General features: G+C 43.6%; 1 protein-coding gene across 4 annotated transcripts in view; it reads left to right on the forward strand.

Annotated features, from left to right (window-relative positions):
* Positions 1 to 13,012, forward strand: part of LOC122540443 (uncharacterized) — a 54,701-nt gene that overhangs the window by 24,467 nt on the left and 17,222 nt on the right. For all 4 annotated transcript variants that reach the window (XR_015753426.1, XM_043676236.2, XM_043676237.2 and 1 more), the window contains 5 exons: positions 1,168 to 1,308; positions 3,860 to 3,953; positions 6,970 to 7,055; positions 8,150 to 8,245; positions 8,775 to 8,868. Coding sequence is in view for 3 of the 4 variants with exons in the window: in XM_043676236.2 (XP_043532171.2) it covers positions 1,168 to 1,308; positions 3,860 to 3,953; positions 6,970 to 7,055; positions 8,150 to 8,245; positions 8,775 to 8,868 (511 nt within the window). In the remaining variant the exon portion in view is untranslated. The remainder of the gene's footprint in view (positions 1 to 1,167; positions 1,309 to 3,859; positions 3,954 to 6,969; positions 7,056 to 8,149; positions 8,246 to 8,774; positions 8,869 to 13,012) is intronic.

Here is a 13,012-nt window from a genome sequence, read left to right on the forward strand (position 1 = left end):
TGTGTTGACATCTATGTTGCATTTCCTGAAGGAATCCATAATTCAGATACTAATGCGCTAAACTCTCCCACAGTTAAGCCATGCCAGTACAGAAGACCAATACCTGCACTATGTTGATTCAAGCAAAGTTAAAGCAAATTCTTTTACAAGTGAATTAGACTGTTTCTTGGAAACTAGGAGTATCTTGGTGTTTTGGGAGGGGAACCTCCAGGTGGGGGTGTTCCCATGTGTCTAGATAGTAGAGTTCCTAAGTTTGGAAGGTGTTGTTGAAGAAGGTTTGGTGTGCTGCCGTGCTGCATTTTTCCTCTTATCATTTCAAATCAGTCATTGAGGTGCTCCCCCCACCCAGCATCCACCATTGATCATGAATTTCTCCTGAGAAAACAGAAATCATGAGGAGATCAGTGAAGGAAAGGTGCAATCTATGGCTGGCAACCATAAATAGAGGACCTCCTCAATGTTAGAATTACCAAAATAACATCTTATGAATGGATTTACAGAAAAGATATGAAAATAGAGAAGAAGTGCAAATCAATCATGATCTAATTAGGGGCAATGTTGGGTTGGAAAGGCTGCAGTTGCTAATGGGCAGCATGGTAGTCAGTGGTTAGCACTGTTGCCTCACAACACCAGGTTTGATTCCAGCCTTGGGCAACTGATGATGTGAAGTTTGCACAGTCTCCCTATGTCTCCGTGGGTTTCCTCTGGGTGCTCCAGTTTCCTCACACAGTCCGAAGATGTGCACGTTAGGTGGATTGACCATGGGAAATGCAGGGTTAGGGGGATGGGGTGGGTCTGGATGGGATGCTCTTCAGAGGGTTGATGTGGACTCAATGGGCCGAAAGGCCTACTTCCACGCAGTATGGATTCAATGCTTCTAATGGTCCTATCAATCATTCACAGGTGTCACAGGATATGGGGAGACAGTGGAAGTATGGCATTGAGATTACTGATCAACCATGACAATGTTAAATGGTGAAATGATCTCATTGGGGGAAAAGTCTACTCTTGTTCATATTTTCTGTGTTCCTAACTCACGACAGCCTCCCCAAGGCATTTGCAGCTTTGACTCCTGAAAGCTGGTGTTTCAGGCAACAGTTAGATGTTAAACTTGTATCCAGTGTTAATTGCTGCTCCTGCAAACACTATTTTACCTTGTCTTCACAGGTAACAGTATTGAGACTGTTCAGTGCACTCCTACAACAAACCGCAAATGTGAATGTGATTTCCATTATTACTGTGTTACTGATGACCCAGCCAAATGTGAACATTGTAAGGAGTGTGGTGATAAGAAGCCAATGCTATCAGGTATGGTCCCACATCTTGAATGCTCCTTCTGCTCCTGTCCTGATTGTAGCTCTGCTACCAGGAGCTCATGTATCTGGGCTACCTATAGAATTTATGTTGCGCAGAAACTGAACTGGACTAGCCATATAAACACAGTGGCTACAAGAACCATGATTTGGAGATGCCGGTGTTGGACTGGGGTGTACAGAGTTAAAAATCACACAACACCAGGTTATAGTCCAACAGCCTAGTCAGAGGCTAGGAATACTGCGAGTAGTAACTCACCTCTTGACTCCCCAAAGACTGTCCACCATCTGCAAGGCACAAGGCAGGAGTGTGATGGAATACTCCCCACTTGCCTGGATGGGGGCAGCTCCAACAACACTCAAGAAGCTTGACATCATCCAGAACAAAGCTGCTGTTTGATTTGCACCACATCCACAAAACATCCACTCCCTCCACCACTGATGCTCAGTAGCAGGTCTGTGTATCATCTACACTGCAAAAATTCAACAAGGCTCCTTGGACAGCACTTTCCAAGGACAAGGGCAGCAGATACATGGCAGACCCCCTTCAAACCACTCACCATCCTGACATGGAAATATATTATCGCTCCATCCGTGTTACGAGATCAAAACCCTGGAATTCCCCCTTGTACAGCATTGTGGGTCCACCTACACAGAATAGACTGCACAAGAAGGCACCTCACCACCACCTTCTCCAGGATAACTAAAGATAGGTGACAAATGCTGGCCCAGCCAGCGACACCCACACCCCACAAATGAATAAAAAAGCCTTTTTGTGAAAATGTCTTAATTGAGGGTGTTGACTAGAATGTCAAACAAGTGTGACTTGAAGTGTACAATTTTGCAGTCTATATTGGTCATCAAAGTAATGATCTTATCAGTTTTGTTTTGCAAACTCTAATGTGATGATAAAATCAGTTTCTATAGAGAGTGCTCTTATAATAGAAATCCTGCGTTGAACCTTATAGTGGCCTGACCGAAATGGGCTGAGTTGAGAAATGTGTCAGAATTGCAGTCCTGAGTAGACTTTCTAGATGCCAAAACATCTCACTGCATCTTCTAGTGTTTCCCACCATCAAGGCACGATTCTCATGAGGAAATGGTGTGTTGCCTGTTAAGGGGAGTTATTGCTTGTTGCTGCTTGGTGTAGGTGGGGAGGTGTCCTGAGCGAGTGAGTGGGCAGCACAGAGTTAGTGGTGGGTGTGCGAGACCAAGGGTGGGGGTGGATGATATTGCAGGCGATAGTGAGAGCAGGAGACCATGAGCCTGGGTGGGAAGTGGGTGCAGTGACAGTGAGAGAGTGTGAGGGTAAAGTATCGGAAGAGTGGGGAAGGTTGTTAACCTTCTTCCTACAGCTCTGGGCACACTGCCAGATGCTGTGACTGCTTTAACCCAGGTGGTTAAGCTCAGACCAGGCTGGGCAGGGCATGGTGTCATGGCCTTCTCTGTGGGCCCTGGGGGAAGAGGAAGTCCTACCCACCAGGCTTCCAGCTCCCTGCCCACATCTCCCCCTGTCTGCCACATCAATGCAGGGTACCTTAAGATTGACCGCAATTGTCTGGGTGCACAATGGGATTTTAAAGATGGCGGCAGTATCTGGTCCATTCCAGGATACCCAACAGCGCCAAATTATTCTCGGTATGGTGCATGGTGGAACAGAATAGAATCAGCGGTGGTGGGGTGAGGGCAGTGGCAAATGGATGGAGTTTGCAGTTAATGAGGAGAATTCTGGTACAATCCAGTGAAAAATCTTGCTAGGCCTCCTAGAGAGAAACCCTTAATGAAACTCGACAAAACTGACAGTTCGCCAAAAAGAAGGAAAGGCTTCAGCCCAATGATTATGGCCAATCAATGGTTAATGTGGAAGGCAGGTTCTTGAAGAATACATGTGACACGTTGCTTTGCAAAAGGATGGAATGCTGTAATTCCAAAGGATACTACACAATCAAGTCCAACTCTTCTTTGATCAGAGAGACAAACACACATTCCCTCTCAAAGTCTGACTGCTCTTTAGGCATTGGGAAATATCATTCACTACAGGGTGGTGCGTGTATGGAATGAGCTGCCAGAGGAAGTGGTGGAGGCTGGTACAATTACAGCATTTAAAAGACATCTGGATGGGTTTATGAATAGGAAAGGTTGAGAGGGATATGGGCCAAGTGCTGGCAAATGGGACTAGATTGGGTTAGGGTATCTGGTCCACATGGACGAGTTGGACCGAAGGGTCTGTTTCCGTTCTGTACATTCCTGTGACTCTATGACTACAAATTGGTATTTGGACACAGCCAGGAAAGGCTGGAGTCTTGTTCTCGTCTCCTATGCTGGGAGGTTGGAGATGCTTTGATGCGGTTGAGAGGACAGGGTGCATGGTCTCTGCATTGACCCACGCTGAAGTGGAGCGGAGGGGGTGAGGAGGGCAGGGGAAGCATCAGAATGGACACAGCAAAGCGGAGAGCAGAGCGGTGAGATGAGGGTAGATGGCAAGAAGGGTTGTCAACAAGTTATTCTTGTTCAACAATACTTGTTTATCATTGAATGCTGTTTAGATAAAGAAGATTATTACAAACAGGCATGCCAACCTTGTCCTCCAGGAACATTTCTGAATACCACGCCAAAACTGAAATGTCAGCCTCACACCAAGTAAGTCATTGTGTTAGACTCAATGTTTTATTTTATTGACAGTTAATGAAAAATATTTTCAATGTGTAGGCTTTCTCATCAACATCTCTATAAAACATGATTGGCTGTGAACATTGTTGATACTCAGTGCACCTGATTAACTCTTGGGAACCATTGAGATTGAAATTAGTGTGGGTTTAGACTTGCCAGAGCGTGAGTTGTACATGCTCTGACCTGGAGATCTGAGCGTTGATATAAATTGATCCTTGAGCCTCATAAATGAGTTATATGTGAAGGTGTGCTGAGGCAAGGTGCTAAATAGTGTAGGTGGGTGCAGAAAGTTACAAAGAGGAATTGGTAGGTAAAGTGAATAGATAAATGAAAGTTGCAACCAGGTTGTTAAGAAGGCATACAGTGTGTTAGCTTTTATTGGTCAAGGGATTGAGTTTCAGAGCCACGAGGTCATGCTGCAGCTGTACAAAGGTCTGCTGCGGCCGCACTTGGAGTATTGCGTACAGTTCTGGTCACCGCATTATAGGAAGGATGTGGAAGTTTTGGAAAGAGTTCAGAGGAGATATACTAGGATCTTACCTGGTATGGAGGGAAGGTCTCATGAGGAAAGGCTGAGGGACTTGAGGCTGTTTTCGTTAGAGAGAAGAAGGCTGAGAGGTGACTTAATTGAGACATATAAGATAATCAGAGGGTTAGATCGGGTGGACATTGAGAGCCTTTTTCCTCAGATGGTGATGGCTAGCACAAGGGGACATAGCTTTAAATTGAGGGGTGACACATATAGGACAGATGTCAGAGGTAGTTTCTTTACTCATAGAGAGTAGCAGGGGTGTGGAACGCACTGCCTCCAACAGTAGGAGACTTACCAACTTTAAGAGCATTTAAATGGTTACTGGATAAACATATGGATGCAAATGGAATAGTGTAGAATAGATGGGCTTCAGATTGATTCCACAGGTTGGCTCAACATTGAGGACTGAAGGGCCTGTACTGCGCTGGAATGCTCTATGTTCTACGTTCTAAATCTGTGGCAAAAAACATTGACAGTTTAGGGTGCAGTGACAATGAAAGAATGTTGACTGTTCTGGTCAGCTGTCTTTTATTTCTAGCTTGGTTTCTCAATGCTTTCTTGTGGACTTTGTCTTTTTTATCTGTCAGTAATCTAGTTGTATAATATGGTAAAGTAACTCCATCTCTTTATTCACACTGCATTCGTGACTACACTCTTGGTTGGAATCAGGTCTCTTCGGGTCCGGAGTGGTGCTTGTCTCCAGTTCAGACTGTCCTATTTATGTCACACTAATATCATCAGGAGGCAGCAGATTGTCTTGTGAGGAGAGCTTGGACATTTCGGCTTATATCAGCTGGAGTGTAGAGGGAAAAGCGGTGACTGGATTGACACATGTCAGGCCCTGAGAGGTCTTGACAGGGTCTGGAAAGGATATTTTCTCTCATGGGAAAGTCTGAAACAAGAGCTCAGCCATTTAAATCAGAGATTAGACAAAACGTTTCCTCATGAAAAGTTGTGAGTCTCTATCAGAAGGCAGAGAAACAGAGTCTTTGAATATTTGTAAGGCAGAGGTGGATTAATACTGGATGATTGTTGGTAGGAATGTGGAGGAATAGCTCAGCCTTGATCCTCTAGGAGAAAGTGGGGACTCAGATGCTGGAGATCAGAGTTGAGAGTGTTGCGCTGGAAAAACACAGCAGGTCAGGCAGTATCTGTGGAGCAGGAGAATCAACATTTCGAGCATAAGCCCTTTAGCAGAAAAGGATCCCTATGAAGAGCTTATGCTCGAAATGTCGATTCTCCTGCTCCTCAGATAATGCCTGACCTGCTGTGCTTTTCCAGCGCCACACTGTCGACTCAGTCTTGATCCCACTGAATGGCACAGCAGGCTCGAGGGGCCGAATGGTCTACTACTCCGTACCTCACTGACTGATTTACACTAACACCTTACTCCACAGTTTATTCAATATAGACCTAAGAAACATAACTGAGGTCAAGTTTCTGTAAACAAGAATCTCGAAGCATCAGTGGACAGGAACAAACAAAAAAACATTTAAAAGGCTAACAGAGCACAGGCCATTATTTAAAGTGGGTTTGAAGACTAAGTACTGGATAGTATGTTGTAGTTAAATAACCAGGTAAAAACAATGACTGCAGATGCTGGAAACCAGATTCTGGATTAGTGGTGCTGGAAGAGCACAGCAATTCAGGCAGCATCCGAGGACAGGCAAAATCGACGTTTCGGGCAAAAGCCCGTTCCTGATGAAGGGCTTTTGCCCGAAACGTCGATTTTGCCTGTCCTCGGATGCTGCCTGAATTGCTGTGCTCTTCCAGCACCACTGATCCAAAGTAGTTAAATAACACTCTAGCTGGATTCAGTCTGAAGTGTTCAGATGGGCACTGCCCTCCAGGAAGGATATTTTGGCTTTACAGAGGATATGGCATAGATTAACCAGAGTCAACATGGACATAAAGGTTGAATGATAAGGACAGGCTATACAGATTAAGTTGTTACTCCCTTGAATTTCAAAGATGTAAGGATTGATCTAGTTGGAATGGTTCAAATGATAAAGGGGTGGGATAATTAGACAGCAACTAGTTCAGCAGGAGGAAGGACCAAGTGGAAAGGGGCATCACCTTAAACTTAAGAGTACTGTAGGACCAAGAGCTAATTCTTCACCCAGAGGGAACAATGCAGAGGTAAGGTACAGTCTAATTCAATAGCAAACCTGACTTGAAAGATCCCCTGCAGTTCCAGTGTTCATCCGGACAGCCTTCGTTGGTCTTTGCAGTTCTCCCTGACGTCATGATCCAAAAGGCAGAGATATGGCAGGAATTTGGGGATAAATTACTCTTTGAATTGTTAGTCGATCTCTATTATTCCACCAGAGCTAAAAGCCTAGGATTGATACAAAATATAGCTCACATATTAAGATGGATACCTTTGCATAAGGAAAGACTACAAATATTTCAGTATCTTGTAAGAATTAGCTAACTGTCAAATATGTTACTCAGTTGTACAGACTTGGGAAAAATCCTTCACACTAAAGGTAACAGCACAGCTGACAACTCCTGCGATGAATCACTATCAACAGGAGAAGGTAAGCATCAAACATACAGTTTTTGTGGATCAGATTTTAACTTTAAATCGGTTAGATTTTTGTGTACTCTATCATTCCTATATTCACTTTGCTCATTTGGACAGGTTAAGCAGGATGAGATGGGAAAAATTATTGAAGTTTTTGCTGTGGGATTGCTACTTTTTTTTATTTCTGTGTTTTTTTATTTGTAAAAAATAAATTTAAGAGTCACTTTCATGATATGAAATATTGAACAGAAAGGAAAGCCTTTAATTTGGCTTTGTTTGTAGTTAGATTGATAAAAGCACCTTCAAGGAATTTACATCATACATTGCACTCCACTTGTGGACTGACTCTGACCCGAGCCAACTCCATAGACCTGGGGACATAATCTAGGCTGACACTCCTGTGTAGTACTAAGGGAGTGCTGTAATGTTGGAGGTGCCACCTTTCCTATGAGGTGGCAAGTTGAGTCTGTGTCCACCTTATAACAGATCCCATACCTGAGACAGGGAAAGAGAAATCTCCCAGAGCTCCATCCCTTAAACGGCAACTAGAACAGATTACCTGGCTGTTTAGATCATTGTGGTTTGCAAATCCTTGATGCTTGCCAATGGGGAGGCCTGGTGACTCAATGGTTGGCACTGCTGCCTCGCAGTGCCAGGACCCAGGATTCAATTCCTTCCTTGGATGACTGTCTGTGTGGAGTTTGCACGTTCTCCCCGTGTCTGTCTCTGGGTGCTTCGGTTCCCCCCCATAATTCAGAGATGTGCAGGTTAGGTGGATTAGGAATGCAAAATTGCCCCATAGGGTTACAGGGATAGGGTAGGAAGCTGGATTTGTGTGGGATGCTCTTGGGAGGGTCAGTGTGGATTTGATGGGCTAAATGGCCTGCTATCACACTGTAGAAATTCTATGATTCTATACTGCAATATTTCCCACACGAAATCGATGATTAAACTTCAAAAATATTTCACTGTAAAATACATTGGGATGCCAGATAAGTGCGAATCTTTCCTAAAAACTACTGTGAGTCTGGCTACAATAGAAGAATATAGACTAATGAAAGATTCAGTGTTGTTTGTTAATCCTTTTTAAAACTTTTCTTGACACAGGAAATGTTTCCTGCATCACTAAAAATGATAAGAATTGCGAATGTCCCCTCGGTTATTACTGCGAAGTATGCGGAGATGGGAAAAATCTTCCCTTAGGTATTGTTTACCTCATTCTAGTCTTTATACTGTTTAATAACAATGGTTTGTTGCTGTAGTTCTATGGAAGGTTAATAGGTTTATCATTGCCAGTTGGTGACCAGACAGTGGATGGTAATTGGAACTTTAGCAGGAAGCCATTCAAATCCAAGAGTTCTTAACCTGTTTAACCAGCTTAACCAGTTCTTTATTTTGTGGACTTTCTCCTTCTAGAATGAAAGTTCCAGTTTTGCACACCCATTTCTTATACTCCCAGATTAACATAAAGTTATCTAGCCTCCTTCTCTATCTTGTTGTTTTCTCCCTCTCTTTAGGTTTTGCCTTTTTTGTTGCAATGCTTCACACAGACCTTCGTGATCCAAACATATTCTCCATCATTTCCATGCCATATATAAAACTGAGCAATTGATATTGTGCAACTAGTTCATGTGACATTGCCCTGTGAGTGGACGGAATGCGCGAGGTGCATATATTTTAGTAAAATTCTGGAGTTTCGTGATTAAGTTTTGATTCTGTCCTTTCTTTAAAGATAAGCAACACCACCAGAAGGAGATGTGCCAGCCTTGTCCTCCAGGAAGCTTTCGGAATATCACACAAAGACTGAAATGTCAGCCTCATACCAAGTAAGTGCCCACCAGGTGGCATGGTGGCTCAGTGGTTAGTAGTGCTGCCTCACAGCAGCAGGGACCCGGATTTGATCCCTGCCTCAGGTGACTGTGAGGAGTTTGCACATTCTCCCTGTGTCTGTGTGGGTTTCCTCCCACAATCCAAAGATGTGCAGGTCAGGTGAATTGGCCATGCTAAATTGCCCATAGTGTTAGGTGCATTAGTCAAGGGGAATGGGACTGGGTGGATTACTCTGCAGAGGATAGGTGTGGACTTGTTGGGCCCTAGGGCCTCTTTCTATACTGTAGGAAATCTAATCTAATCTTCCAACCCCTCCCCAGGAATCACTGATATGTTTCCAGTATAGATGGAGAATATCTTTTGAGCTGACTTTTAATTAATCAATCTCGCTGTGATTCACAGCAATTCTTGGTGTATATTACCCTTTGACATTGTATTCCACAGATGGGCCCATTAAAAATTAAATATCACATGAACTGGTTGAGTTCAGTCACTTGGTACAGGACTGGTAACATCAGTCCAAACCTAACCTTGATCGTTGGGAAATTTTAATTCAGTTAGTTAAATAAATGTGTAATAAACGTAATGATGACCACAAACCTATCTTGGTTCATCAATGTCCTTCAGGCAGGAGATCAGCAATCCTAAGCAAGTCTAACTTATATGTAACTCCAGACGTATGACAATGTGTTTGACACTTAACTGCCCTCTGAAATGGTTTAACTGGATACTTAGCTGCATCAAAAGCAATGTGGTGACTGCCAACAGCTCAAAAAGACAGCGCACCATCACCTTCACAAGAAGTGTTCACAGTCGACAGTAAGTGCAGGTAGACAGGATGATGAAGAAGGTGTTTGATATGCTTGCCTTTATTGGTCAGTGCATTGAGTACAGGAGTTGGGACGTCATGTTGCGGCTGTACAGGTCATTGGTTAGCCACTTTTGGAATACTGCATTCAATTCTGATCTCTCTGCCACGGGAAGGATGTTGTGAAACTTAAAGGGGTTCAGAAAAGATTTACAAGGATGTTGCCAGGGTTGGAGGTTTTAAGTTACAGGGTGAGGCTGAATAGGCTGGCGGTATTTTCCCTGGAGTGTTGGAGACTGAGGTGTGACCTTATAGAGGTTCATAAAATCATGAGGGGCATGGAGAGGATGAACAGCCAAGGTCTTTTTCCCCAGGTTGGAGGAGTCCAAAAGTAGAGGGCTTAGGTTTAGGGTGAGAGGGGAAAGATTTAAAAGGACCTAAGGGGCAACTTTTTTACACAGAGGATAGTGCGTGTCTGGAATGAGCTGCCAAGGGAAATGTTGAGAAGTGTGGCATTGGAAAAGCACAGCAAGTCAGGCAGCATCCAAAGAGTAGATGAGTCAACGTAGGTGAGTCAACGTAGGTGAGTCAACGTTTCAGGCATAAACCCTTCATCAAGAAGAAATGGTGGAGGCTGGTATAATTACAACATTTAAAAAGAATCTGGATGGGTAAATGAATAGGAAGGGTTTAGAGGGATAAGGGCCAAGTGCTGGCAAATGGGACTAGATTAGGTTAAGATATCTGGTTAGCACGGACAGATTGGACCGAAGAGTTTGTTTTCGTGCTGTACAACTCTGACTCTATGACTCTAAATGCCCACACCCACAAATAAAATTTGAATTGTGTGAATTTTTTTTCTGGAATATCTTCTCTTCGTGAAGTATTTTGATCTCATGAATGATATCTTTGTGGTTAAGGTACTGGAAAAGCGAGGATCAAGCTGCACAGATCACAATGGCTCAGGGTCAGATCAGGACAAAGTTCCAGCCGCAGAGTGACTGGGAGTTAACCTGGATATTTGCTGAGGGCAGAGTGGGCTTTCTGTGGATGAAAGTGAGGACTGCAGATGCTTAGGATCAGAGCTTAAAAATGTGTTGCTGGAAAAGCGCAGCAGGTCAGGCAGCATCAAAGGAGAAGAAGAATCGACATTTCAGGCTTAAGCCCTTCTTCAGGATGAGCAGACTCTCAGCATCTTGTGCAGAGTTACCACAGGAAGCATCACGATTGGATCAGGTTTAGGAGATCTGGAAACATCATTCAGCTGGTGTTAGTGTATTCAAGAGGAGGGGAAGGAAAGCTTCTGTTAATGGTTACCCAGGAAAAGATGGATGATTAAAAATGCGGTCTACCTCCTGAACTACACGCCCCCCAGCATCTTTACGCCCTGAGACCCTACCAATCCCCCCTCCTCCTTGACTTGATTGCTCCCTTCCACGCAACATGAATCCACCTCCCCTCCCCCTCCCCCAAGATCTGTCAATCCACCCTCTCCCTCCCATTCTGGAACACAGCAACCCCCCACCCCCCCCAATCCAACCCCACTCCACCTTACTAGTCATACCCTTTAACCATTGAACCCGATACCCATTGTGCCCATCTGCTAGCTCTAGGATCTAGAAATGATTTTGTCTTCTCTGTAAAAGCAGATAGAAGCTGGTGCAATACATGACCATAGAAGAGTATATCACAGAAGGAGAACATTCGACCTGTCCACTCTGTACTAGCTCTCTGCGAGAGTAATGTATCTTGTGTCACAATGTGCCTTTTCTCAGAATCCCGGCAGTTTTTAAATTTCTTTTTAAATTATGAGCAAATTCCGTTTTGATATTGAGGGTTGGACCTGGCTCCACCACCCTCTTGGGTGGTGCATTCCAGACCCTAACCACTCACTGTGTAAAAACGTTGTTCTGAATGTTGCTTTTGGATCAATTGCCAATCACCTTAAACCTGTGTCCTCTGGTTCCCCACCCTTCTAAAGGGAACAATGTTTCGCAGTACTCCACCCAGACCTCTCATGATTTTGAATATCTTCATCAAATCTCCTCTCCGCTTTTTCCTCTTCAGGAAAAAAAAAGTACCAGTTTCTCCAATCCATCTCCACTTAAGTTCTCCGTCCCTCAGACCATTCATGTGATCTTTTGCTGCCCTCCCTCCAATGCCCTTACACCCTTCTTAAAGGCCAGTACATGAAGTCCCAAGCTGTGAATGCATTCCATTCTGGAGTCTGTCCACAAGTTATTTTGTGTGCAAGTTGGAACACAATGCAGGATACACAGTACTGTAAAGCAGCTGGTTGTAAGTACAGGAAATATTTCTTTGTTGGAGCTTTAAGACTATATCCCTGTATGTGATCACATTTGTTAAGTATGAGCATTTGTAAGTTGGATGTTGGTAAGTCGGGGACCCCGTGTGCTCAGAACTGGATGCAGTACTCCAGTTGAGGCTGAGCTAGTGTTTCACACGTATTTAATATAACTTCCTTGATGTTATACATCGTCAACACAATCCAAGATCCCACATGCTTCATTCATCACCATCTCAGTCTGTCCTCCCACCTTCAATGATATCTTCACACATTTTTGTTGTATCTTTTATATCTTGGAGCTATACAGAAATAACTATTTTCTGTGTGTGTCACAGTACTTCAGGTATCTACTCCATGCTTCAACCCCATGTACAGCTAGTTTGCTTTTCTGAATCCACACCCAGGCTTAACAAATCAAGCACAGTGAGCATCAATAAAACAGACGCACATAAACAAACTATGAAGAACTGAATGCTACTGTAACCTCAGTTCCCTTCCTCTTCTGCAACCTCTTTAGAATTGTAATGTATGTTGACTGCCTCTCATTCATTCTTTTTAAAAGTTTCAGCCCAGTTAACACCCAAACAGTATTTCCTGATTTTACCTCATTTCTTTCCCACCTTGCTGCATTGGAGCAGAAGCCTGCTCTTCCTAATTTTCTGGGGCAAGGAGGAGAGGTCAGGGGTATGTGGACATGTCTATGTATCTTTTCACCTATAAGGAAGAGGAGTTTATGGACATCCTTGAAATTGTCAACAGAAACCAAAGGCGATGGGAACAATAATCTATTAAACAGAATCAGATTACAAAATAATTTTAAAATAAATTCAACAGAAACTTTACACTTGTACCAATACACTGAGGTATGATGAACAACATAACATGCAAGATGTTGGAGATTCTTTCGTACATCCTTTCAGAAATGCTGTCTGAAAAAGGATTTATTGTCAAAAAGAGTGAAATTGTGTACAATCTCTTTTAGACAAAGGGGAAGGAAGTTATGAATAGATTTGAGGTTTGGCCT

The sequence above is a fragment of the Chiloscyllium plagiosum genome, unplaced genomic scaffold (assembly GCF_037043375.1).
Source record: "Chiloscyllium plagiosum isolate Xiang-an unplaced genomic scaffold, Cpla_swu_hap1 HiC_scaffold_37, whole genome shotgun sequence".
Classification (NCBI taxonomy): Eukaryota; Metazoa; Chordata; class Chondrichthyes; order Orectolobiformes; family Hemiscylliidae; genus Chiloscyllium; species Chiloscyllium plagiosum.